This window comes from Podarcis tiliguerta, assembly GCF_965153285.1.
Source record: "Podarcis tiliguerta genome assembly, chromosome: 2".
In the NCBI taxonomy this organism is placed as follows: Eukaryota; Metazoa; Chordata; class Lepidosauria; order Squamata; family Lacertidae; genus Podarcis; species Podarcis tiliguerta.
Genome location: NC_139535.1, coordinates 119,535,842 through 119,563,727, shown reverse-complemented (window position 1 = coordinate 119,563,727; position 27,886 = coordinate 119,535,842). Strand labels below are relative to the sequence as shown.

General features: G+C 47.4%; 1 protein-coding gene across 10 annotated transcripts in view; it reads left to right on the top strand.

Moving 5' to 3' along the window:
* HDAC7 (histone deacetylase 7) overlaps positions 1-23,366 on the top strand; it is a 183,912-nt gene extending 160,546 nt beyond the window's left edge. For 9 of the 10 annotated variants that reach the window (XM_083428199.1, XM_083428201.1, XM_083428198.1 and 6 more), the window contains 10 exons: positions 2,792-2,899; positions 5,322-5,377; positions 7,421-7,508; positions 7,948-8,067; positions 12,675-12,772; positions 17,020-17,138; positions 17,960-18,093; positions 20,756-20,840; positions 21,313-21,445; positions 22,337-23,366. In XM_083428199.1, the coding sequence (XP_083284325.1) occupies positions 2,792-2,899; positions 5,322-5,377; positions 7,421-7,508; positions 7,948-8,067; positions 12,675-12,772; positions 17,020-17,138; positions 17,960-18,093; positions 20,756-20,840; positions 21,313-21,445; positions 22,337-22,379 (984 nt within the window). In that variant the 3' untranslated portion in view covers positions 22,380-23,366. Of the gene's footprint in view, positions 1-1,960; positions 2,305-2,791; positions 2,900-5,321; positions 5,378-7,420; positions 7,509-7,947; positions 8,068-12,674; positions 12,773-17,019; positions 17,139-17,959; positions 18,094-20,755; positions 20,841-21,312; positions 21,446-22,336 lie in introns of those variants that run through there. The other variant, XR_014508263.1, reaches the window with a different exon arrangement.
* Positions 23,367-27,886: the final 4,520 nt, after the last annotated feature.

The following is a 27,886-nucleotide window of genomic DNA, read 5'->3' as shown; positions in this document are numbered from 1 at the left end:
TTGCATCCACACGGCGCCATCCCCCCCGTCTCCTCTCCCCGCCAGCTGTTCCTTGATGCAACATTAGCGCAGGCAAGAGGAGGATATGACTAAGGGGGTGGCGCAATCCTTAGGCTCTGTCAAAGGAATGGGGGATATATATTCCTGTCCTGTTCTTTCTCATTCTGGCTGTCCCTGTCTCCGACTACAGAGGATCAAGAGTCCTTCCCCAACCCTTGTTATGTGGCTGCCCACCACTCCCAGCCACCCTTGCTCACCAGCAAGCCTTTCCTCACCAAGAAGCTCTTGCTTTGAGGAGGCCTCTCTCTGGCTCAAGGGAACAGGCCAGTGAAGAGAGTCCCCTTCCCTTGGGCTTCTCTTTGTGGCCAGCCACTTACCTCCTTCTTCCTGCGCCTGCCGTGGACCTCTTCCCAACATCCTGGCTGGGGTGGGAGGGGTAAACTGGTAAACTGGTAAAGTGGAGGTGCCCCATAAACCATCCCACAGAGAGTCAAATGGCCTCCACCCCAACCGGAATCCCCCCTGGTGTGTTCTGGCTCCAGCACTGTGCCTTGGCAGCATCTTGCCACCGGATAAAGCAGGTTCCAGTAAGCCTTTGCTACACACAGACAGGGTTCGCCAGAACATTGTGAGGTCACAATGACATTGTTGGTGACACCAGATCCCACAAGAGCTGCCTCTGGGCATCTGCAACAGGGCCTGGTGATCACCCCGTAATCCATATGCAGAGCCTGAAGATATCCAGAACACCAGCCAGAGCTTTTGGTGGGATCTGGGTGAGTGTCCTTTAAAATCTGATTCAGCCAAAACATTTCTGAAGCAGGACCAAGAGGTTCAGCCCATCCTAGACAAGGCTCCCTTCTTCCATATGCTCTCCCCATCGCCACCTCACTGCCAGCACCGGTAGGGTGACTGAGTGCAGAAAAGGACAGGCTCCCCAGAACTTGGTGCAGAAGAAGGCATTTCACCAGATATCATTCACCTGACATGCTACTCCTGGTGAAGCTCTGGCTTCTACACAGCAATTGTCCATTTTTTCAGCTGGCCACCCTGCTTCAAAGGCCTGCTTCTCACTAAAGTCTTAACCTGGTGCTGCCCCACTCCAGACTGCAGATGTGGTGGGAAGGGGGGCCCTCACATGGCAGGATGCTCCTCTGTACATTTGTCAGCATAGAAAACTAGATGCCAAGACAAGGCTGTTCCATGACATCTAGTGTACTACATAGGACAGGTTTGCATTATTTTTATTTGGTTTTTTTGTATGGGGGAGGATTTTACCAGATGAGCCTCCTCTGAAATGGTGCAGCCTGTGCATGTGCTTACCATCTCTGTTAGAACTAGGCCTTACGCTTGCAACTTCCAGAAATCAATAGCTTTAAGGGGGTGCTCTATGTGATCTCCACAGATCACCTACATCTTCAAATGCACATATATTTCCATTGTGGCTGCCTCTTCAGCTTTGGAGCTCAAACCTACAGCTCCACCCACCCACAGAAATTGCTGAGGGTTTTGACAGACTTAATGGTTCTGTTGTGCCTGTTTTAGCAATGTGCTAGATGCTGTATGATTTTTAATTGCATTTTTATTGCTTCTTTTGTTCCTTACATAGTATTTTATTGCATTACAAAATGAGTCCCATAAAATACAGTATGAGAAATAAAAGAAGCGATGAAAAAAACAGTTACAAAATTAACATGAGTATTAAATGCGGACACACCGTGGGCCACCTGAGTGAAGCTCGCAGACTGCTGGTGGCCCCCTGGTCACAGTTTGGGAGCCCCCTCATTGCCTCTGGGGTGGGAATAGGGATAGTTTGGGGGGATCTTCCCCATCCCTCCTTCTCTCTGTCTCTTGTGTCCCCCCTCCCTCTGGGCGCTCTGCCACGCTCACTTTTGTTCATGGCCTTCTTGCGTGCCTCTTCTGTTTTCTGTTTTTGTTTTTTTCTCGCTCTCTTTTCCAGGATGCTGCCTCCCAGCCCAGCCCTGTTCTCCTTCTCTTTAACCTCTTGCGCGCTCTTTCTCTTGGGCCTCTCTGTACCTTCATCCCTCTTCCTTCCCCTTGTCCTTACGGATGGGCCTTGGCTCCTCTCCCCCCCCCCCCCCGCCCCCTGCACCCGGAGAGAAAGAGAGGGAGAGCGAGAGAAGCGCGCCCGGAGCAGTCAGGCAGAAGGGGGGTTCTGCTCACACATGGAGTTGATCAGAAGAGAATCTCTGAGGTTTTCCGGCTCTTACTTTGCCGATGACGTGATCCTGATCAAACCAAGATGTTTGTTTTTGAAAAAAAAAATCAAATAGAATCAAGAAGGTAAAAAGAATGGGTTCTTCCTGCCCCTACTTTGTTGCCTAGAGGGGGTTGTACTGGGCAAGTCGAGCCCCACTGGAATGCAGCCGGGGGGGGAGGATGGTGTGAAGTCTGAGGGAGGCCCACAAAAACTTTGATTTGTTGGGACCACATTTCCATGGTTAATCATGAATGAGCACTTGTTGCATGCAAAGTGCTGAGCGATTCTTATTTGCCCTCACAACAGCCCTGTGAGGCAGATTCCTTGAAAATGCCTATTTTACAGGCAGAGAACTAAGGTTGAAAGGTATCCTAGGCCGTTCAGTGAGCTCTGAGCTTAGTTGATGTTTGAATCTAGACCTCCTTGGTCCAAAGTCTGCCCTGGGGGGTCTTTCCAGTGCTTTTATAGCCCTGTGTGCTCCTATCCTGCCATTGTGTGACCTGGGATTAGATGGGGGCCCTTCACCAAGGCGCTGTGGGCTAACCTCTCCTCATTTCCTCCTGCGTCCAGGTGGACAGCGACACCATCTGGAACGAGCTGCACTCCAGCAATGCGGCACGCTGGGCAGCTGGCAGCGTCACAGAACTGGCCTTCAAAGTGGCCAGCAGGCAGCTCAAGGTAAGAGGATGGCAGGAAGGCAGGGCAGCCCTCCTTCCACGAAGGAGCACGTGTCTCTGCAGATTCTGCAGCAGAATCTCTGAGTAGAATTGCACAGAATTTCAACAAACCTCTCCACAGCCCTGTCTACTTTTGTCCTTTTCTTTCTTTTTGCTGCCACCACCCAAATTGTCAGAGTGCTAAGAGGGGGAGAAAAAATTTGCTTGCAAGTGTTGGATGAGGCCCCCAAACCAGCCAGGTGTATAGGGCCAAGGTCTCTACAGTTTGTCGGCTCTGAGTTCATAGCAGAGAAATACACTTCTGGAAGTGGCTTGGAAAAGACAAAGGAATGGAGATGATTCCCGCAAATGCATAGACAGGCCATTTGTATTCTTTGTCCTCAGCATCTCATATTTCTTTGGGTGATATCCATCATTAGTCATATGCAGAGCAGACCCATTGGAATCTGGGCCTTTCTTTCTTTCTTTCTTTCTTTCTTTCTTTCTTTCTTTCTTTCTTTCTTGTGTCTAGTCCTCATTGTTGCATGGGGTAGAGAGTGGATCGAGGAATGCCTTTCTATAGCTAGTCCTTCATCCATTCTGTCTCCAGTTTCACGGTCAGATATTCCAAGCCATTTAATAAACCAGGAATCTGAAAAGCTGATGCAAAACTCAGCAGATGTGTGGAAATAGATGTGATTTGCGATCTGATGAGGCTGATTAGAGTTTCTCAAAAGTTTTGATTTGTTATGGTGTAGAACACACACGCATCTGAAGAGAGGGGAGACTGTTCCAGTAGACTTACTGTGAGAAATTGCTGCTGTTAGGAACTTACAGTAAGGTCTTGCTCAAAAATCACATCCTGCAGTGAAGTCACAATGGCAGCTGGGAGGAGGAGTGCCTTTTCTGTAGTGGCCCCAAGGCTTTGGCATAAACTTCAGAGGAGGTGTAGCAATGTTTCCTTTTGCTGGGTTTTCAGTTGGGGGGGTGCCCATTTCTATTCACAGACATTTGGCAATTGCACCAGGGACATTTTAATTAAGGCTAATCTGAATGTTTACCTATTTCCATTTTCAGGCTGAATTTCTCTCTCTCTCTTGATGAGGGAAAATACTCCCCCCCCAAAAAAAAAAAAAAAAACACCACACCACATCCCACCCCTTTAATGGTCAGCTTTTTCAAGCCTATTCACTGCTGCTCGTTTCCCTTCTCATTGTCTACTTTTGGCACATCCCGCCCCCAGTAGAGTGAACCCAGTCACTCAGGGCAAACATAATGGCTGTGATGGTGTCACATTTAAGTATTGATGACATCACCAAGGGCAAACAAAATCAGCTGAGAGTGAGGGCAAACGTTTAAATGTTTAGCTTTAATCCTCAATGTGGTATATGTCTGTCAGTTTTAAATAGTGTTTACATGAGCTTGCTGTTATTTCCTTTAGATGTATAGTTTGATGGAGTGAGCAGTGTTATAATTGATTTTATAAAGCCACCCCAAACTACAAGAGAGGCAAATAAATCAGAAACAGCATTTGTTTTAAATGAATCATGCCTGACAGGTTTTATAATATATTATCAAACCACAGTTACACATTTCTTAGATAACATTCTTTCTGTTCTAAGAGTGTTTAAGAGCTCATGTTATACAAAACACCTTTCTCAAAATGCCAGTATTTTCATCAGCACATTTTGTTTAATAGGTTGGATCCAGAGCAAGCAAAGTGCACTTGTGTCCCATTGGAAATCAGTGGGACTCACCTTAGTCACGACTCAGTTTTCACCTGGATTTAAATGGGAACTGAGTTAAGCGCTTCTTTGTCTAACCATTTCAGTGGAATAGTCAAGCACAGGTTTAAGTCTTTCCCACCAAAATCGGCCAGATCTTACCCAAAGGAACAGCCTTCTTAGTATGTTGCTTCAAAAAACCAATGAAGAGTGATATGGCATCTTTAAGGCCAACTCATTTATTGGGGGGGGGGTCCTAACACACAAACAAACACACCAAACCTCATTTATTCTGTTTGGGGGCCAAAGCCTATCTTGTCAGATGCTAGAAATAGTCACCTAAGTGACAGAAGAGCTTCGCTTTGGGTGTGATGTGCCTATGAAATGTAATGAATACAGTAAGTGCAGTAACTACATCTAAGGAATAATGAGACCAAGGCAAAAGAAAAAGAAAACAGAAGAAAATCCAGTTATTTAACTTACAGCCACATATATTCAGACATGATTCGAAACAAGTAGAAGTCAAAAACCACTTCACTTATGATTACTCATCCATTATCTATGATTTGATACTCGGACCCTTAAAATATCCTTGAAGCACTTGTTTTATTTTAAGCAATGTAGATATTAGTAATGACAGCAACTGTAATAGCAATGATGCCGCAATGCTGTTTATCAAACCAGTCACCCAGTTTTTGTTTTGTATAATGTTTTTTGCAGAACGGCTTTGCTGTTGTACGACCTCCTGGACACCATGCAGACCCCTCAACTGCAATGTAAGGACTGCACCTCTCGGGGAGGAATTCCTTTTGTGCTGTTATGATAGTTCCATCTGCACAAGCATTTCTGCTTGCCAGACAGAACAACCCCCACTCTCCTACCCCCCCCATGCTCTTTAAGGGTTTCTCCCAGAACCACGTTGTGCTAACTGGAGGTTTTGTGCAGCTTGCGATAGCTTGCCCTTTGTCCAATCTGGCCCTTTGTCCTCTCCTTCCTGCGTCAACAGCTTTTCATCCTAATGAGAAGGTGCCCTTTGAGCCCATCATCCCAGTGCTCCAGACTTTGCACCATTTCCCAGTTGCAATCCAGGCACCATTTGAGATGCTAGTCTTAACCTATAGGAAGTGCTAAAAGTCTTGGCCTGTACAAGAAACAGCGGCACTTGAAGGATTCACCCTGGTGCGGACATGTGAGTTGCATCACTTCAGTGCACAGCACCTGTTGGCTCTCAGCTCAGCACATGAAAAGATTCCAGTGAAAAGCATGGTGTCTGAGACAATGTGAAAGGTTTGCATGTGGTGTCTGACCCCTGGTTGCTCATTCACACATGCATGGCACCACCTGATGCTGAGCTCAGGCTTTGGCAAGTCTCCAGGAGAAAACAGTTTTCTGGTGGCGAGGGGGTCAAAAATGTGTCCTTGTGATGCACTTTTGTGGAGTCCAAAAGAGGTGCATGAATGAAATAGTGCGGGGGGGGGCACTAGGGGCGCATCAGAAGATGGCTGACAATAACATCTCTCCGACCCACACGAGGTAATTTGGAGGCTGTGATGGGAGTAAATAGCCTCCCTACCCCCCCAGGATTGGGGGGGCTGCCCTTGCCTGCTGTGCCCTATACCCCCCCCCCCGAATTTGTGAGGATGGGGGCACTAGGCAGAATGCCCTCCTGTGGGATCTCAGCGCTCCTGGACGCTGTCTCTGATCCGCACCACTAGCTGCAAGAACTTCAAAAGAAACAATTAGGAGAAAGCGAATGCACATATTTCAAGGAAGGAGGGGGAGTAAAGACTGCTAACAGAAGAAATCTCTGATAAACAAAACGAGTCGGAGGAACAAGAATTAACCAGCTGAAGATACACCAAGACTCGGTATGGCAAAAGGACTGGATGGGGGAGGGGAAAGAAAACTTTCCTTTCTTTCCTCTATGTGATTAAACAAGAATCCCCCCCCCCCCCCAAGTCAGAAATGTCGTTTGAAGGACTTAAGCTGTGGATTTATGTCTGTGTGGAGATAAACTTTCTAACCAAAGCATGCTTTAAGAAGAGCGTGGAATGTATAAGGGCTTTGGAATGACGCAGTTAAAAATACCGTCGCCATATTGGGAAGTTCTGTCGGAGGACTTAAGTCTGGGAGGAGAAATAGAGAAATAGAGCTGTTTTTATATTGTGGGTGAAACTCCTCAGAGGGACTTAAGAACGACAGTTCTCTGATTAATGATGGAAAGAGCGATGTTATCTATGAATGCGATGATATATGGAAACCATCTCGATTTGAGGATTGGACGAACGGAAAATTCACACAGGATTATTATTGGTGTTTATCGGTTTAAGGAGATTATCAGAAGAGATCATAAAGAAAAAAGAAAATATACTAACAAGATGAGATGTGGAAACAGCAAGATAAGACTGGATAGAATTATGAACTTTGTTTGGACTGATTTGGACATTAACACAGTAGCAAGAAGATGATCAGAATCCCCCTTCGGATCTTGAAATATGGGTCCCCTCAACAAAATTTAAAATTCGGCTTTGTAATTCGGAATTTATGTGATGTGATGTGATTTGATTTGATTGATCGGTTAATAAAAAATATTTTTTTAAAAAAAGGAATAGCGCAACAGATTTCATCACCTTTGCTGCTTGTGATCTGGTCCTCTTGAGGAATGTCAAAATTTGGTCCATATTATAAGACTTGCCTTTGACAAAGGGACAGGGAGTGGTCCATTCCATGGAGGCAACAGTACACAAGAGAGGGCCTGGGGTGCCCCAGGTGTGTCTGTCTTGGATGCTGACCTTCTTGCCTTCCTCCTTCCTTGCCAGGGGCTTCTGCTTCTTCAATTCAGTGGCGATTGCAGCCAGGCAGCTTCAGCAGAAAGGGAAAATCAACAAGATTCTTATCATAGACTGGGTGAGTCTCCATCCACCAAGCTGGTCTTTCTCCCTCTTCCCAGACTGCAGGTTGGTTTCCCATGATTCTTGCAGGGATGTAGAATTTAAGCTTAGGGTTCAGCAAGCAGGCGAGGCAGTGAGAGTAGATGGCCAGCAGCTTCCCCCTCCCACCCCTCCAGAACGAGGTACATCCAGAATCCTCTTTCTGTACTTTTCGTTGGATGCTGAAGAGGCATCTCTTTACACACCTGGCCTGTAACCCCTGAGATATTTATTTTAGGGCACCACCCTGGTGTTTGGATTGTAATCTGTTTAAACTGTTTTTAATATTGCATTTTTAAATTGTTGTAACCCATCCCGTGACTTTGTAGTGGAGAGCGGATCAGAAATCTAATCAGTAATAATAATAATAACAGCATTCTCTCACATTGTCTTGCCCTCTTCCTGCTCCTCCTCAGGATGTTCACCATGGCAATGGGACTCAGCAAGTGTTCTACAGGGACCCAAATGTCCTCTACATGTCTTTGCATCGCCATGATGATGGCAACTTCTTCCCTGGAAGCGGAGCAGCCGAGGAGGTGAGCTTCTGTTGATTGAATCTCTTCTGCACAACCCTGGAAAGACAGCCCCTTGTTAGGGGAAAGTGGGTAGAAGATAGGACAGGTTGGGGGAACCTGTGTCCCTCCAGATGCTGTTGGATTGCAGCTCCTATCATCCCTGACTATTCACCATGTGAGCCGGGGCTGATGAGAGCCAGCAACATCTGGAGGGACACAGGGTCTGCATCCCTGAGGCAGGAGGTATCTCAGAATTGAGGAATGCAAGCCAAGCAACATTGTTTTATAGCCAGTGTGGTTCAACAAATAGTGATTTTTTGCTTCTGGAGACTTGACTTCAAATCCTGACTTAGCAGCTTTGGGTAGAATCCTGTGTAGTGCTAAAGTGAATGCCCTGTGGGACATATTTAGGAGAAGAAAAGGGTAAAGAGTAAATCCTACACAAGAGTTCCTAAGATGGTTGGATGGTGCCTTGTACGCCTCCTTCCTGTAACTCCTGCAGCCAAACTGGTGACAAACATCTTGCTCTGCTTTCCTGTGGACCACATCACTGAGGCTTAGAGCGGGGTTTGTCACCTGGGCAGCCCAGGACCTCCAGACACACTGCCCAGGCTTGCATCCCAGAGAGGTCACTTTGGTGCTGCGAATGCAGTGAAAACAATGCAGGAGGTGGCAGTTACAGTTGCCAGTCTCAGCAGCCACAGCAGGAGCTGTGATTCTCTAGTGGTTTGACTTCACCCCTGGAGGCACACTCCATTGTCTCTCGAAACAGACGGATGCCAACAGCAAAGCTAAAGCAAACATTTCTTTGGTGCAAGGATTTCTACTTATGCAAAGGAATGTTCTCCCTCTCTCCTCCCTCTGCCCACATGCCCTCTAAAAATCTGTTCAAGTAAGCAGATATGGGGAGAGTGTGGGGTATGAAGAGGAGAGAGGGGAAGCCCCCTTTCACAAGTGCTGACAGGTCTCATCTGTAGAACAGTGCCACATGCACTCACCATGTGACCGTGAATGGATTGCTACATCACAAGGGCCCAGGAGTGATAGGGGTTTGGTGCCTCCACCAAGAAAAAGAAAGAAAAGAATATGGGAGATGCAAATGTATCTTTTTGTTTGTCCACAAACGACAGCAAGTTTGCATCATTCACCAGATCCCTGAAATAAAAATAGCCCAGGAATTGACTGATCCATTCAAACTGATAAACGGAACCCAGCACTCTCCCTCACTGCTTCTTTTATGATTGCCCAGTCACAATATTGCGGAAATGGGAGGTGGCAGAGCTGGCAGAATGTTCCCTTCTGCTGGAGTCAAACAACATCTGGAGGGCCTCCAGTCCACATCCCTCTCATAAAAGCACAGGACCCTCCCAGGGACGAGGCCTACCAACCTCATGCTCTCTTATCTCCATGGCCCACAGCCCTCAAGCCTCCCCTTTTCTTTCAACCACCCTTCCTCTGAGCACTCTGACCTATAATTTCTCTACCTTCTAAGGTCTCTTCCCAACCAGCTTCCCAGAATTTAGTCTTACACAGGTAGTTCAGTTTTCCCACAGTTTTCCTCCTAACTGACCAACTTTGTTCCCTGAGCAACTAGGGCACTGGTGGACACATCAGCTCAAGCAGTCAGGAGGTTACACTGTCTGAAGTGCAATGCAGTATGAATAAGCCCTTGGAAACCTACCAGGATTTAAGCAGTGGCTGCTTCCAGTATTTACATACCACATTCACCCATATTCACAAGGTTTTAAATGACAAAAATTCCCAGTTAGGAGCAGAAGAGCCTTCTTTGAAGGCTGGGGAAAGCATTCTCAGGGGAGAACTCCTTATGGCAACACTGGAGAGCTCTAGCAGGAGATGGTGGGGATTCCTGCAAGCCAAGGGTTGGGGAGAGTCGGCCGAACTCCCTTTGTCATTTCAAATCCATCATGTTTTACAACCTGCTTTCAAAGGGGCTTAGCGCTGAGAGTGGCCAGAACTATAGTTGGCTCCCATCTGGTTCTCATCTTTCCCTGTGAGCAGGAGATATCAAAGGGGCTGAGGGATTGTTTATGATGCTGTGCGAATCCCTGTGAGACTGTGGCGTATCACCCGAGGCTCCCCTCCCTGCGCTTTATGAGCTGTTTCCCCCTCCTTCATCTGCCCCACTGTCTATTTTGATGTTGCAGCTCTGCCGAGATGCAGGACTGGAGCAGAATTCTCAGGGCCTCTGGTATGGGTCCCTCCCTCCCTCCCAACTAGCATACAAATTAAGATATAGATGTGCAGAACTACAGGGAACAACCATTTGGTGGGAGGGGTAATTTCTGACCCTCACGTGTGTCAGTGCCCCCACCCCTGTTATGCCCCCTTTTCTGGCCATTTCTGGATTGTGGTGATGTACAATGTTAATTGGACATGCATAAATTTGTCCTCTGTACACCAAATATTATCTTCTCCCTCCCACCCACCCACTGCCCCCATCAACCATTCCCATTTGATTTTGTTTGATTACCCTTGCTACCATGGAAAAAGGCCACTGCTCTGGTCCCTCCTGCAAAATTCCTGCCCTGTCCTGTCACCTGGTTGCATCCCAAAGATGATGAAGGCTGTGGAGCAAGCTCCAACAGCTGGCATGCAACTCAAAGTTCTACAAGGACCATTGAATTACATGTAATAAAAGTTAGTATATGCCAGTCCTGCTGTGGGCTATGTTTGCTCTCTGTTTACAGCAATAAAAAGCCATATTTGGGGACCTAAGTTACCTCCAGGGTCAGCAGGCGTCTGCCTCTGAATACCACTTGCTAGGGATCACAAGCAGGAAAATGCTGTTGCCCTCAAGTCCTGCTTGTGGTCTTCCCATGGGGACATCAGGCTGGCCAGGGTGGAAAACAGGGTGCTGCATGAGCCTTTGGTTGGCTCCAGCAGGGGCTGCTCTTACATTCTTTTGACATGCTTTGGACTTGCATTTTCATTTGGCATTATGGTGTGTGGTGCAAACATTTAGACACACGCACACAAGTGCACATGACCATGCACACATGCACACAGACAAGCCCCAAACTCTCTGCAGTATCACCAATGCCAGATCAGCACTCAACTTTTGAGATAATTTTTGATTTAGCTGGCAATGTAGAACTGGGGCCCACCCTGCAGAGGGGTAAAGAAGTCAGTGTGCGTCCTGTACATAGAGCTGCAGCTTGGAAGAAGTAGCTAATCCTCTGCTCACATTCTTAACGTATCACACCACATGAGCATATTTCAGAAAGAAACAACTGCCCATGCTATTCGTCAAAAACTTCTGTTGCTTTTCTGAAACACTTTTGTACATGAATTTGGCCTCACAGCTATGAGCTGTTCCCCTAACAAATCTTTTCAGGCTCCAAAATTCTTTGGGAGACGCCTTACTCTGGATCTCATGTGCAGTGCCAAAAGGGCAGGGTCTTCTGAAAGGTGACACTGCAGTCCTGGACAAAGATCCATCAAGCCACATTAAAATTACAGTGGTGCCTCGGGTTACATACACTTCAGGTTACAGACATTTCAGGTTACAGATTCCGCTAACCCAGAAATATTACCTTGGGTTAAGAACTTTGCTTCAGGATGAGAACAGAACTCGTACAGCAGTGGTGCAGTGGCAGCAGGAGGCCCCATTAGCTAAAGTGGTGCTTCAGGTTAAGAACAGTTTCAGGTTAAGAACAGACCTCCACAACGAATTAAGTACTTACCCGAGGTACCACTGTACTGCTTTAGCAGCAATGTGAAAACCTTTCATTGTTGTGATAGGATCCTGGATCCCCTGACATTACTCACAAGCACTCAATCGTTTAAGTTTTGATTTCTTACAATCTGGGGGTTTTATTTTAAAAAACTTCTTTTGTGCATTGCATTCAGTACATGTTTAGAAATACACATTAATACATTTAAGAAATGGATATATATTGTCATCACCATGAGGCTGTTTCCTCTAGTGAGTCTTAAAATGCCATTGTGTCCCCATCCATCGTGCAGCACAGAAAAGAGCCAATTTTAATTTGAACTAGGAAAATGCTACGAAAACACCTTGCTTATCCCCAATATTTTTCCTCTAGACATTGCTGGACTACAGTTCCCATCATCCCTGACAATTGACTGTGGTGCTAGCTGGGGCTGATGGGAGTTGAAGTCCAACAACTTTTAATGACACAGCACCTGGGTTCTCCTGTCCTGAGAAGTTGAGGATTTGCTTTGTACTTTAAAGAACATTTTTTAAAGTTTACATTTGGACCTCTATCTTGCAAGCCACTGTGATATGATCACACAGAAGCAAAGTATATTTAAAAACTGATTCAAGGACACATCTCCAAGTTACATTGTTTGTTCTGCTGTTTTTCCTGCTATTGTAAGCAATTCCATAGATACCCAGTGTTGAGAGTGTATCCAATTTGCCTGGGTCTTCTGAGCATGTTATCTAGTACATCAAGAAACCCAGTGTGGAGCATTCAGTTTCTCATGCTTCTCTCATCACAGCTGAATGCAGGGGGGTGGGAGGGGGCGAAGCTGAAGTCTGACTCCTCCCTGATTCTTTTTTAAATAAAAGCTCCCTTTGTATGGCTGAGATGGGCCAGAAGAACACACTGCATAAGGAGCCTCTGTGTTGTTTTCTCTTTTAGGTGGGCTCTGGTGCTGGAGAGGGCTTCACCGTCAACGTTGCTTGGGCAGGTGGCCTCGACCCACCCATGGGGGACCCCGAGTACTTAGCTGCTTTCCGGTAGGCCTCCCCTTCATGCCAGACTTCCTGTGGCCCCCACAGCTTTAATGCCAGTAGAGTATTCTTGTATTAACCTTTTGGTTGCATTCGGAACAAGTGGAGGATTCAGGGTCCCTCCAGACATCCTTTTGATTGTGCATATATGATGATTTGTGCTCATGATATTATCAGGGTGGTTATATGTGATCACACTTCAATAACGCTTGTGCCTACAAAAGCTTTGGGGTGGACATACTGTTTCATTTCCAATCTGTGCATGCCCTCTAGCTTCCTGCTGAACTCCTGTGACTTTTTATACCATTTACATTTGAGTTTATTTGTTTTCTCCCACGTTCATTGAACCATAGTGCAGTAATGCCCCTCCAGGCAGCAATTATGTCTTTACCTGGCATCTAAAACTGATCAGGGTTGCCCGAAGCCCTATTTCAGAAGGGGGCGGGAATTCCACATTTGAGGTGCCACTGCCAAGAAGACCCTCCCTTGGATTGCCACATGGTGAGCCTCCAAAGGTCGACTTCTGTTCTGAGTTTACAATTTAAATCGGGAGGGAGAAACAGAAGAACGAGGAAACAGGCACAAGAGAGTAGCACATTCTAAGTTAAATGTGCTCTGCAGAACCTGAGCTGATCCTTGCAAAATCTCAGCTCTTATATTTGTTCTAAAGCTGTGCTGTTAGAAATTTTCAGTTTAAGTTTCTGCACACAGTCTCAGCTTCTTAACTACTTAGCTAAGTAGGAGATACCTCAATCTGGTCTGAAAAACTTAGTACAACGAAAGCTTGTCTGCCCTTTTGACTTTACAACATGGCATATGAACTGTTTGAATCTGGTTACTGGTTTTATATTATCTGAAGGAATGCAGAGTTGCCTGGTTTTCTTTTTATTTTCATCACGAGGGGTGGGAGGGGGGGTTGGTGGGCGGGGAGAACTTCAGAGTCAGGAAAGGAAGCCTTACGGCTGCAATATTGAGTGTGCATACTTGGAAGCGACTCTCACGGAATCCAGTGGGACTTACTTCCAAGCAAACATGATTAAACCTAGGACCAGGCTGTAAATTTCTCTTTCCTGCATTGTCAAAAGTTGCACGCACACCTCTGCTGACAGCTCCAGCACTTCCCCCAACACACACTCCTCAGGCCCTGGCCCCCATCCCTGGCTGCCCCCTAGCAAGCCATCTGGAACCCTTAAGCAAGACCCAAAGTTCTGTTTGGCCCCTTCTCACATTTGCTCTGTGGCATTTGCTTTGCTGCAGCGGGGCTGCTCCTGCTAGCCTCTCCTGTGGCTCTCTGGATATTGCTGGACTACAACTCCCATCATCCCATACCATTGACCATGCTAGCTGGCAACATCCAGCAACATCTAGAGAGTCCCACATGGACTAGCCCTGCTGTGGAGGCAATGTCAGAAACATGGTCCCAGTTTCTGAGAGATTTTGGCCTCCCCATGTAATAACTGCAACAATTCTCTTTTTTTGTACTTTTGGAATATTCAAAGCACTTTGCAGGCATTGCCTTGTTATAGTTATTACAACAGCTCTGTAAGATAGACCCGTACTCTTATCCCTGTATTTTCAAAGGAATAGGCTCTGGGGCTCCAAGAGTGTGGCTACCCAGTGACTTCATAGGAAAGGCAAAAGTGAGACCTTCCTGATTCATAGCTCAGCCTCTTGTGGCCAGTCAAGACCTGATGCGTTTCATAAATTAGCACCTGTGTTAATTATGTGAGAAAACTATATCGCAGGCACAGAGCACATACAGGGTAAGGAAACTTTTAACTCTTCCCACTCCCACAATGGTCCCAATCCAGATCACTCACACACACCATACCTGCTCTTTGCACTGTGTCTGACCTGGATGGAAGCTCTCCTTACAATGCAAATAAGCTAGCAAACATAGGCAGGCTGATCAGGGCCTGGAGCATAGAGGGGAACAAGGGATTAAAGCCCCCCATGCCCACCTTTGTGATGCAGTCTGGACCAGGGTCTCCATAGGTGCTGTTTCAAAAAACACTCACCCAGTTGTGTGACTAATGTCACGTGTGGTTTGGCCTTTAGCTGCTACTCTCCACTAGCTGTCAGTTACCTTCTCAGTGTGAGAAGGAGTTGCTCCCCAGTGGGGAGAGGGACAAGGGGTCCTCGGGCCTCTTCTTAGCCACGTGGCCAGAGCCTGCACTTCCAGGACTCCGTCCCCATGAAGGAGGCTGAAATTGCTTGGCACAACCCCAGTTTGGAATCACAAACCCAATACGTGCCAAGCTTGGGCTTTGGAAAAAGGCCGCCCTCCCACAGCTGCCCAGCATATGTGCTTTGATTGCACTTAAAAGGGCTCTATAAATAGTTTTCCCCCACCCTCACTGTACACAGAAATGCAGCTCCCAGGCCCTATGGATATCGTGCCTCTTTTGAGTTGCTTGGCAAGCATGACCCAGCTGATGGATGGGCCTTTGGAGTAGGCTGGGATTTTATCCCAGCGGGCAAGATTGCAGGCCTGCTGAACTTTCTGTATGAGAGCTGGGAAAAGCTTGCACCATGGAGCATCTGAAAAGGAACTCAATCCTGAGCCAACTTAGCCTTGGCGTTGCTGGGAACGGGTCCAAGCCCGTGAGCTCTCGTCATTTCACAGGCAGCGCTACAGAACAGCCTCCTGATGCAAACAAGGGCTCTGGGTTGCTTTCATCCCAAGGCAACTGGCAAGAGTTTAGAAGTGGTCCCAGAAAGTAAGTCTGGCAACACAGGGCTGAGAAGCAGCTCGCCTCTGGCCGAGTGTCAAGGGGAAGGGAGGGAGGCTGAGCTCAAAACATCTGAGAAACACTGAAAGAGAAGAGGAGCAGGGAGAGAGAAGCCATAGGCCACAGGGTCCATGTCATACCACAGAAACTCAGGAAAGAAAGATAGCAAAAAGTAGAAGATCGAACTGGGCGCAGCTGGAGAAAGAGAAGTTCTAGCCCTTAATTTGCTAGAGTGAGCTTTGGAAAATGCACAAACAATGGCTGCCAATGTCTCTGATGCAAGAGAGGGTGCTGAACATTGGCCAAGCTATCCATGTTGCTGAACCACATTCAGAAAATAAAAATCCTCAGAGTCCTGTTCATATATTCATGTTTGGTGGGTGTTCTGGTTTGGGGGGAGTGTTTTGAACTGCTTGTTTGTTTCGGAGATGCAGCTACAGTCTCCTCTGAAAGACCTATGCTAGGTTGGAGAGTGCATCTCAACCCTCTCCCCTCCAGACATTTTTCTGCCTAAACTTTCCTGCCCTCTCCTTGCTTTATGGAAAGAAAGAAAAAAATTGGTTGATTAGCCATGGAAGAAATGCTTTAGGAAAAGTTTTAGGACAGAAATGCACACTTACTTGTGTCAGATTTTTAAGGGCCTTCCTGGAAGTGCTCTGTCAACATTTGGTCAGCTTTTTCTTGTCCATCATAGTCAGCGGTGCAGTATGCTGTATTACATTTAAAGGTTATATGGTGAAAACACCTCAATACATGTCCCCTTTTCCTATTTCAACTTTCCCTTTTATTTTTTGTTTGTCTGGTACTTCAGCTGTATTGCTCAAAATATGTAATAAAAACCTCCTGATTCATTTTGTCTAAAAAGAAGCAGGCATTCTGTTACTGAACTATGACCCTTCCATAATTACTTTATAAAGCAGCACCTTGGGGTAAAAATTCTATATGGCCCATTGTCTTCTGTTGATTGGTCTTAATATTTCATAGGATGTTGTGTGTCTGTTCCTTGTGTTCTATGGTTTGCTTTATTTATAGTCCACTTTCCATCCATAATAGGATTGAGGATTGAATTCATGGGGTTACCAGGTGATCCCCCACTTAGTCAGGGACCAGACCCCGACCCTGTTAACTTCAGCAAGGTGGCTGAATGACCAGGTGCCTTCAGGCCATGCCATGTGTAGGTTCTTATTCTTCCACGTGACTTGCAAAAATCAGAATGAATTATTGCAGAGAGGAAGGAAGGAAGGAAGGAAGGAAGGAAGGAAGGAAGATGGATAGTTTCAAGCAGAAGTATAATGCATCGTAAAAGCACACACAGTTCTGTGCCTTACACACTGAAGGCAGGTCATGAATTTCCATTGCAGAATTTTTGGTAGGTGTTTGATGCAGAATTCTGCACTATCCTTACAGCTAGTGTGTGTTCTGCTTTATTCTGGGAGCAGAAGCCCAGGAGCATTGAGTGTGCTAGCCCAGTGCCAGTGATGCTAGCCAACCTAGACTGTTGTTATTTTCCCTCCTCTGCAGGACTGTTGTGATGCCAATAGCCCATGAGTTCTCTCCGGATGTGGTACTGGTGTCCGCAGGCTTTGATGCAGCTGACGGCCATCCGCCGCCACTGGGAGGCTACAAGGTCTCAGCCAAATGTAAGGCATGCTGACAGACTGAAAAGCTCATCCTTCTTTCCAGATAATTAGAAATCTGCCTCCATCACCTAAGTCTGATTGGGTTTGGTCACAAATGATGGCATCCTCACCTAGGTTTGGTCACAAATGATGGCATCCTCACCTAGCCATCATGGGCTAGGTGATGTCACAATCAAATGATGTCACAATCAAACACCAGGGCCTCAAAGCCCACTGTGGCCTTCACACCATGAACAGTGTGTCCTCCTCACCAGCCCTTGGTTACACATGACTGTGGTGGATCTGAAGAAAGAGGACCCACAGGGTAGCTAAGCAGGAAAAGCGCTCTTTACAGTATCAGGACCTCAGGGTCTGTAACGGAATCTGGGTTCCCAACCAGTTTGTCCTGAAAATGGCCAGAAAAGGAATCCATTGATTCAGTTATATCCAGAAAGTGTTTAAAGGTGGGGGCATTGATATCTGCTTAGCACTCCACTCAAAAACTTCAGTAAGATTACTTGCTGGCAGGGTGCCAAATACGGATTTAGTGCACTTAGGTGACCCATTGATCATTATGCCCACGTCAGCCTGGTCTGACTAGAGATGTCACTCCTTGGGGGAAGAGGCATTGCAGAGCTTGCCTTATGAATCAGCCACTTTATAACTGGGAAGGAGGTTCAGAGAAAGTGGGGTACTGGGGGGCAGAAAGGGAGAGAGAGAAGTGTGGAATGTCTGGGTGTGTTCAAGAGGACAGCGTGGGACATCTTCCATGCACAGGGAGGGTGCTCTGTCTGTGAGGGCCATAACGTCTAGTTCTCCCATTTCCTTTGGCTTCCCTCCAGGTTTTGGCTACATGACCCGGCAGCTGATGAGTGTGGCTGGAGGTGCTCTTGTCCTTGCCCTGGAAGGGGGCCATGATCTGACTGCCATCTGCGATGCCTCAGAGGCCTGTGTCTCTGTGCTGCTGGGCAATGAGGTGAGTGGAGCCCATCCGTAGCAGAATCAAGGACAGCCTCCGGGGATTAGAATGATATGTTTAGGTAACTGCCAGTGCTTTTTACTGGGGATACCCAAGGGTATTCAAGACCAGCACCATTTCCCCCCAAATGCTGAAAGTGTGGCACTTAATATAACAACTTCATGGTGAGTACCAGCACCTCCACACACACACACACACACACACACACACACACAGCACTGGTAACTGCCATCTATGTACAGGCTACAACTGATTATTGCCATCATGTGTGCGTACACATCACCAAACCCAGAACTGACCCAAAATGTCACTCAACACGTCATGAAAAGGGCAGTACAGGGGTGAAGCAGGACATGCACAGGGGCCAGGAACGAAATCCCCATGCGAAATTGCCCTTGACTGTGTATAGCACTTTACACCCCCCCCCCCCGGGTGTAATAGGACCCAATCTCACGAGGCTCACAATCTAAAATAGAAACAGAAAAACTGGCAGTGCCAGGGATCAAACCCGAGACCTTCTGTAAGCCAAACAGGTGATATCACCACTCAGATGTGGCCACTCCACAAATTTATTTCTTCTAACCAGGTCCAGTCCAAGACATTTTGGCACCTGAGGCAAACCACAGAATGTTGCAGGACCAATGGTCAAGGACGATGGGAGTTGTAGTCCAGCTGGGGACCCAAGTCTGGGAAACACTGCCTTATCAGGGATGGGAAACCACAGGCTCTTGCCCTTGGTACTTCCCCCAGCCCTCACAGGAGCTGATCTGTACTTGCTTGGGTGGTTTTATCCAGCTGGATTGGTCCACGCACCAAGACAGCTCTGAAGAACTCTGTTGCCCGATTGGCCTTGTCTTTACTGCAGCCTGCCCTGCCCTGGAGTCTTCCTCTGACTTTGCTACCAGGCACCAGAGGGCAGCATTTCAAACTGCCTCTTGCTCTCCCTCGGTGCTGCAGTCAGGTCTTCCCCTTGTCTCTTCAGCCTGAGACAAGTGATCTGGTCACCCAAGAAAGTCTTTTGCCACCAAGCCACTAGGTCTTCCTCTCAAGTCTAGCACATACCAACATGGATCCAGCCTCCAACCCACAGGAATAGATTGGCCCCAACTCAACAGCACCTGGCCATTTATACCCTTCTTGTGGTCCCTCTAGCCCAGCACCAGCCAATCACACAGTCCAAATGAAAATTCTAGGCCTGTAGCCACCAACCAGAACATCCCTCTTTTGCTACTGAGATATGCGTCTCCACCCCTTCCGACTTTCACCTGACCAGACAGAACCATAGAATTGTAGAGTGGGAAGGGTCATCTAGTCCAACCCTCTGCAATGCAGGAATCTCAGCTAAAGCATACATGACAGGTGGCTGTCCAACCTCTGCTTAAAAACCTCCAAGGAAGGAGAGCCAACCACCTCCCGAAGGAGTCAGTTCCACTGTCAAACAGCTTTTGCCATCACAAAGTTCTTCCTGATGTTTAGTCAGAATCTCTTCTCTTGTAACTTGAATCCATTGGTTCGGGTGCTACCCTCTGGAACAGCAGAAAACAAGTTTACTCCCTCTTCCATGGGACAGCCCTTGAGTTATTAGAAGAGGGCTATCATACCACCTCTCAGTCTCTTCTTTTCCAGGCTAAACATACACAGCTCCTTCAACCATTCCTCATAAGGCTTGGTTTCCAGACCCTTGATCATCTTGGCCCTTCTCTGAGCACGTTCCAACTTCCCCCATCAAACACTTTACAATACAAATGGCAGACCACCTTGCACCATCCTCATTAAAACACAGTTGAAACAAGCAGGATTATTTTCTACACCTTCTACAAGGGAATGTTGCCTTCAGGCTGAAAACCCCTTGCTCTGTATGGAAAAACAGTTTTGGTAAAACAGTTGCCTGCAAGCATCCTTTTTTCTTCTCTGAGGGTTCCTCCACACTTCCTCCACATTTCTGAGCACAATTCAAAGTGTTGGTGCTGACCTTTAAAGCCCTAAACAGCCTCGGTCCAGTATACTTGAAGGAGTGTCTCCACCCCCATCGTTCTGCCTGGACACTGAGGTCCAGTGCCGAGGGCCTTCTGGCGGTTCCCTCCCTGTGAGAAGCCAAGTTACAGGGAACCAGGCAGAGGGCCTACTTGGTAGTGGCACCCACCCTGTGGAACACCCTCCCACCAGATGTCAAACAGAAAAACAACTACCAGACTTTTAGAAGACATCTGAAGGCAGCCCTGTTTAGGGAAGCTTTTAATGTCTAGTGGACTATTGTATTTTAATATTCTGTTGGAAGCCGCCCAGAGTGGCTGGGGAAACCCAGCCAGATGGGCGGGATATAAATAATATTTTTTTATTATTATTATTTCAATTGTCCCATGTTTTCTAGGCGATTTTGCCTTGGCCCCTCTGCTTTCCCTCAGAAAACCCCTCTTTAGTGCTAAATTGGAACAATCAGCACTCCACAGAAAACCTGATTGTCATTTCTGATTCATCACTAGGCTGTGAGTTTTCCCAGGGGAAAATGGTGGGGCAAACCGAGGTGTGGATAAGCCCCGAGTCCATCTCCATGCAGGACATGTGGATAAAGCTCGCTGTGAGGACCTGCTTGTGTGCAAGCCATTCATAGCACAGTCTGAGAATGACAGTCACATCCCAGCCTGTTTTGTTCCCACAGCTGGAGCCTCTCCCCAAGGAAACCCTGCAGCAGAAGCCCAGTGCCAACGCGGTGCGCTCCCTGGAGGCAGTGATCCGGGTACAAAGTAAGTGTGGTGAAGGCCCTTCCTTCCTGCACAGCAGGCTGGCAGGCGTGCGGGAGGGTGGACTAACAGGCAGCAGCTAGTTCTGTCATTTGCCTTTTCCTTGGTATCTCAGAGTTCAAAAGGAAAGGTTTGCTTCCCTTTTCCTCAAGACCACAGCAGGAGAGAGAAAAGGTTAAATTCCCTTTCCACGCCTGTTCTGGTGCCATTGCAACACACCAACAGCTGCAGGTTGTTGTTTAAAAACCTGCACATGAAACGCAAAGGTGTATTCACCATCCAGTCTTGTTTTGCCCTGAGTTACCATAGGCTGCCATCACAACTCAGCTGGGAGCAGCATCCTGAGGTGGTGGAGTTGGGTCAACAGGTTCTGACCCTCAAAGAAGCTCCTGTGCCCTGTGCACCATTTTAGGTGCTTGACTGAGTACTGGCCAGTGGGGACAAGCCAGGCACTGATCCTGCTCTTTTGTTTCAGGCCAGTACTGGAGCTCTGTGCGGCGCTTTGCCCCCACTGTGGCCTATTCATTCCTGGAAGCGCAACATCATGACACAGAAGAGGTGGAGACGGTGACAGCACTGGCCTCACTTTCCGTAATGGCAGAGAAAAGGTGAGTGTCTGCCTCCTTGGACTATGAAAGAAGTTTCATGGGTGAAAGTCGGTTTTGCAGGCAAACTGTGCATGCATGCGCACACACAGCTATAAATATGGCTGCTACAACATTTAATTCAAAAGATAACCACTTGAAAGAAGGGAAGAAGCAAAATTTCCCAAATGCAAATCCTACTGGAGCTCATGTACCCTTCTGGGGCACGCTGGGAATTCCATCAGACTTTTTTTTTTTAGGAACGGCTGAAATGCATTCGTTTGCAGGAGGAAACATTTCAAAACAGCCATCCAGTGAGGATTGCAGCATCTGTTTCAGTGGAGGCTCACACTTTGAAGAGACAGCCACCACTTTTAGAAAGAGCCAGGGTGATATATTAGATGAGAACATTTGATTTAAATCTGGGAAACTTGGATTCATGTGCGCACTTCTCTATGAACCCACGGGGTGGCCTCACATCCAGTCTGTGTCTCAGGGTTGTTGTGAGGACAGAATGCAAATATGGTCAATAAATAGATTGGTGGGCCCAAGTTCATGATAACTTTATTCCACACCTCCAACAAGAAACAGTCAAGGATATGCTTATCTTTTGACACTCCATATTTGGGGCTGGAAGTGAATTTACTCCTAGTTCAGGTTGTGTGTTGATCCTCAGCTGTTCACAAATTATGCAGCACAGACGATATATGCTCTCCCACCCCAACCAGGAGGTCTGTTTTTGCTGCATTCAGCACCTTCTGAACAGTCTTCAAGAACTGTCCCATAAAGTGTGTGTTGCGGCAGTCAATCCTTGAGGTTACAAATGCGCATAAAGAGCGCAGAGAACCCTGGCTCTTTAGCCACCTGTGATTTTACAAAGGTGGTAAAATCCTAACTGATTTCCTTTGCTTTTAGGCGGCAGGATGAGCCAATGGACGAAGAGCCCATGAACCAGTGAAGGCTTGCTTCATCCTCCTACAGGAACACAGCTTCCTTTGTGGCTTCTTACTCATATCACAGCCCAGGCTCCTGCCGGCCATGCAGCCCATGTTCCCCTGGAAAACGGACTAAAAGTTCAGGCAGAGACTCTGTAGAAAGGGCCTGTGGCAGGTGGCCAGGATTAATTGGTGACTCTGGGAGCTGCCTCATGTGGAACTCCACAGGGCAAGCAGCAAACCTGAAGTCCTCTCTGGAATCGTCTTGGGTTGAAAATCTGACATCACAAAGGGTTCCCAGTGGGACACAGGGGGCTAGATGCAGAACTTGAGGGTTTGCTCTGACGTTGGGGTGGTGCCTTTTCCCCTCCAGAACCAAAGACTCCCCCCCCCCCGCCCACCACCACTTGGAAGGAGCCTGCTGAGGAGGAGCCAAGATGCTATTTCCCTTCCTTTTTCTAAGCAAGACATCGTTACCTTATGCCAGGATGCCCCATCATCACAGGAGCTGGGTTTTGCAAGGGGAGAATTTTCAGAAGAAGACATTTGGATGTCAAACAGCTCCTGTTAACCACTGTTCCAAACTTACCCTTTTTGTCTAGGACCTTCCTAAGTTGCACTATATACAGATCATAGAGACACACACTTTGTCTACCTTCCATAGAACTTTGTGGGGAGCAATTGCACCTCCTTGTGGACTCAAAGCCCTTGGGCCACTGTTTCACCATCATCAAGGCGCTATGTAAATACACAACCCTATGGTGCTTGCAGCTGGTTTGTTTTCCCTGATTCGTGAAAACAAGCAGCCTTATTCCAAAAAGCAAACTTGGGGTGGGGGTAGAATGGAAAACATGAGTGAGGAATTTGTCCTCTGTTATCCCAACCAATATGCAGACTTTGGATTCTTGTAAATCTAATTTGTTTGGGGGTTTTTTTCCATGTTCCTTTTGTTTGTTTGAAAGACACAGGCTTCTAGTCCTTATGTTTTAAAATGTGCAGATGCTCCATTATTCAGATGAGCAGTGTTTCTGTTCCACATAGCTGCTTTATGGTTTTATGGGATGGTAGATCATTCTCACCTGTAAAGGGCTGCTACTGACACAACAATCTTTCTATGAAAACAAAAAACAAAAGCACTTAGATGTAGTGAAAAGGCATGTCGTCTTCATGCAGATTGACATGTGACTATTCTGTGTACAAGCAGTCTACGTATATTGGAAAGCTGCAGTCAGTTGGTGTTGGGCACCTGTGGAAATGAGCCCAATGCCATTTTTTCCTACGCTGAGGAATTTCCCTGTCCTGGAAAATTGCCCTGTTCAATGGGGCCGCAACCCATTGTCAGTGGCCAGATTTGAGAGGTGGGTGGTTGCAACACTGCAGGGTGGTCTGGCTAAGGAATGGGGGTGGGGGGAGGATGCAGTGTACAGACTGTATAGAAACCATTGGATCTCAACCAACCAGTAAATTGAGCCTTTGCTGCAGCCCATGCATGTTGCTTCTTGTAGCCCAAAGCTGGACCATTCTTCCATGTGTTTGAGCTCTGCTTCCATTTCTCAAACAACGGCACAACTAGAACCAGCCCTACCAGAAAGAAGGGCAAAGCAACCTGCTTTAGGCAGCACCATGAGAGGTGGATCCTGGGCGGGTAAAGGCAGGAATTGGTGTCCAGACCTTCTACTAAATCAGACCCTAGGTTCATCCAGCTCAGTGGTGTCTAGCATTTCAAGCAGAGTTCTCTCCCAGCCCCACTTGGAGATGTTGAGGCTGGAGCTTAATGCCTTGGGCCTGCAGACCAGATGCTCTACCACTGCTGAGCTATGTATGGCCCTTCCACTGGTGCGGAGGCGGGAAATATTATTGAGATGCTATTGAGCTCTGTTTCAGGCAGCACTGAACACAATACACTAGCCTTATCCAAGATTGGTACTGGCACGGAGTCACTTCCTTCAGGACTTGCTGCAGTCATGCTGTAATGACAACCTGCTGGTCTAAACAAGTTTTCTCTACCTCCTTTCTCCACACTGAACTGAGACAGCCTGCATCGTTCAGAAACACAGGACGCTACAAAAACCGCAGTCTTGTGCCACCTTAAAGCAGGGTTTCAGTCTGAGGGCTGCATTTGCTCATAGGAAATCTGCCAGGGAGGCAAAATCAGGCCAAGCAAATGGGTATGATTCTTTCCTCGGTATGGTAGTCTATATTCCAACAAAAGTCAGAGGTTTCTCCTTTCACACACACCTGTCTCCAGTCAGGCAAATGAGACATTACCATAGTTTATAGATGCATCCCAACCAGAGGAAAAGCACTTGAGGCAGGGCATGGAGCAATCTGGAGAGGGGTGTGGTCTGAGGAGGAGGCATGGCCTGTGGATCTGCATTTGGCCCCCAAACTGGAGGTTCCACACAGCTGCAAATGAAGTTTGTTGTGCTTTGGACTTCTTTGACTTCAGCTTCCTCCATCAAATGCATGAATGGTAATTCTCAGTTGGCAAGTGTGTATATAGATACACGTGTGAAGCAGGGGTGGTGAACCCCTTTTTGGACAGAGGGCTGCCCTCAACCTTTGCCGACCCTCCAAGGGCAGCATACCAGCAGTGGGGGTGGGTAAATGTCACTGCACACAAAGGCAGTGACTGATCCTTGACTGATCCAATGTGTTTTGGAGCTCTGGAAAATTAAGGATCCAAAACATGCAAAGCCTCGCTGAGTACAGAAGGCTTCCCTGCTGCACACAGTTCAGGTGAAGATGCAGCGGGCGATGGAGACAAGGCTGGGGAGGGAGGCTAGCACACTTGCGCATGCTCCCCCATCATCACACATTGACAAGTCCTCCTCAAAATGCATAAACAGGGCTGGTGGCTCCTCCACAACCTGCAGTAGGGTGACTAGGTAAAAAAGACCCAGGGTGCCTGCATCTTTAACAGAGGTATAGAAAAGGGGATTTTGGCAGCAATATCCTTGCACAGCATTTTTATTTAATTTTAAAGTATTTATAGCTGCCCTAACCAGCCCCAGCAGCCATCAGGCGGCTTGCTGATAAACAGCTGTTTGTTGAAGCAGATCTGCAGAGTTGAAAGTATGAGAAATGGGCTGAGTGCTCTGTCCCAGGTGTGGTGGTGACAGTAGCAGTGCTGGTGCTGATGCTGAGGGTGGTGGCTTCTGGAGCTCTGCCCAAAAAGTGGGTAGATTTTCTTACTGAGGCTCTGTTTCCTGCTTGGCAGGGGGTTGGACTCTATGGCCCTTGTGGTCTCTTCCAACTCTATGATTTTATGGAGCGCTGCTCTTTTCCAGCAGCAGGTATTGATCAGTGCTGCCTATGGGAGTCAGCACACATCTTGCTAAAAAAGGAAGGGTGCTGGGTATGGGCATAACCAGGATTTATGTTGGGGAGCAAGTTTTGGGGTGGGGCAGAACCAAGTTATCTGCAATGCAGTTGGTTAGTTAAGTAATTTTTATTTATTTACTTGATTTAGAGGGGCAGCTCTCTCTCTCTCTCTCTCTCTCTCTCTCTCTCTCTCTCTCACACACACACACACACACACACACACACACACCCTCCTGGCAATGCTCAAGGTACTGAGTCCTCCATTATGAAGTCGTCTTGTGCTGATCTACCTCACCTCCGGTCATAGCAGGGGCCACCACAAAGAAAGCCTTGTTGCACTGCCTAGTTTCATGGCACAATGAGATGGTTTCTTCCTTCCAGGGACTGAACTTGCCTGATTGAAGCAAGACTGGGAAAGTGAGCTTCCGGGCTAGTGGAATTGGCAAGGGTGATTGGGTCTCCTGGGACTTTCTAGGGCCAGACAGAGCATGCATGTGCAAATGTGCTAAACCGTTGACTCACTGATTACCAGTCTGGAATCAGACACTCTAAGCAGGGGGAGGTCACAAGGTTTAGGTGTGTGTTTTGTTTGGGGTGGGTTGAGGTATGCCAGACCTTATTAAGGAGTCCTGCTGCTGGCTAAGTGGGAAAAGGAGAGGCTGCTTCAGCCTTCGGAGGAAGGGACGAGAGAGCTGCAACAGGAAGTCAGATGACAAGAGTGCGGAGACATTTAATTACTTCCAGACGTGGCGGTGATGTTGTTACACATATTAGGATGCAGGACTGAGTCACACTCGCAGGGGTATCGGGATCGTTAGGGTGCTGGCTGCAACATGAGCCAGAAAGCCAGAATGTTAAGCACTAAAATTCCCCGATTACTAAGAAAGTCTGAGAAATGGAGCATTTTTGACACCCAGAGGTCAAACTCTCTACATCATCATAGAAGGCGCTCCAACACAAAGCCGCTTGCAGGAGGAAATGCTGGTTTATGGGAGTTCCAGGGCCCCTTTCACACACTTCACGTTCCTGCCAGCCTTGGAAAGTGGGGGTTTTCCCCCTCATTGCAGCATTATGAGATTCCAGGGTGCTGGGAAGTGTAGCTTCGTGAGAGGCAAGCTATGGTCCCCATGGTTCTTCGGGGAAGTCAAATGGACAAATAACCTCCATAGTTTATTCATGGTCTAGTAATCCCACCCATTTCTCCATAACCACAATTGCTCAGCCCAGAGGTTTTTGCCAGCCATTTTAGTAGGCATCCTTTAACTGGAGATTCTGGGCATTTAACCTGCGACCATATTTGTGCCAAGCATATGCTCTGTGACTCTTGAATGAATGATGGCTTCTCCCAACTGAGGGGTGTATGTTTGTCATGCTTTTAGGAGAACAGAGAGATTGTTCCATGTCATCAGGGGTTCTCCATTTGTGGAGGGGGACTTCCCCAGGGAGGTTTCTTTATAACTCTTTCCAGTTAGCATCTTCTCTGGGGAGAAAGATAAATGCCAGCTAGGGTTGCCACCTTTGTATCTCAGATCTGATCTGAATGATAAGAAGACATTCTATAGGTGCAGTATGACAAGGTTGGACCTCAATTTTCAAGCTACCTGCTCTCAATCACGCCCATTGAATGCAGCTACACTCGGCCTCTTTCCCTCAACTCCTGTCTTTCCCGCCAGGCTTCACAACATCCCTTCTTTCCAGATACCACCCCATTCTGTTGATAAAAATCACCCCCGGCAATGGGCTGTTTAGTTTTCCAGGAACCTCATCCTAGCTTCCTAGGAGAAAACAATATCTGATGGATTTCTGTTTATGCAGCTATTGACATCCTACAGCTTGTGTGTGCTGCTGCATGTGGGCAGCAGGGGCTGCTCTGAGTCCAGCAGCACCTGGGGGCTGTTCCACATGCCTAAATCTGCCCCCCTCCCAGATGCTTAGCATCTCCTGTGCCTGCTTTTTTTGCTGCAAGAGGCTAACACAGCAGCCCTTCTGGGAATTGATCGCATTTACCATTCGTTCTTTCCTTTTCACATGTACCACCCTCTCTCCCCACTCCAACCCCAACTCTCTCTAGGTACATTTGTGCAAGCCCTGATCTCAGGCCACAAGCCCATCTTTCCATCTCAAAAGGTAGCCTTGCAGCAAGATGTAGCTACAGCCCACTTAGTGGTGGATGGGGCTCAAAAGTTAAGTGAGATGTGTTTGATTG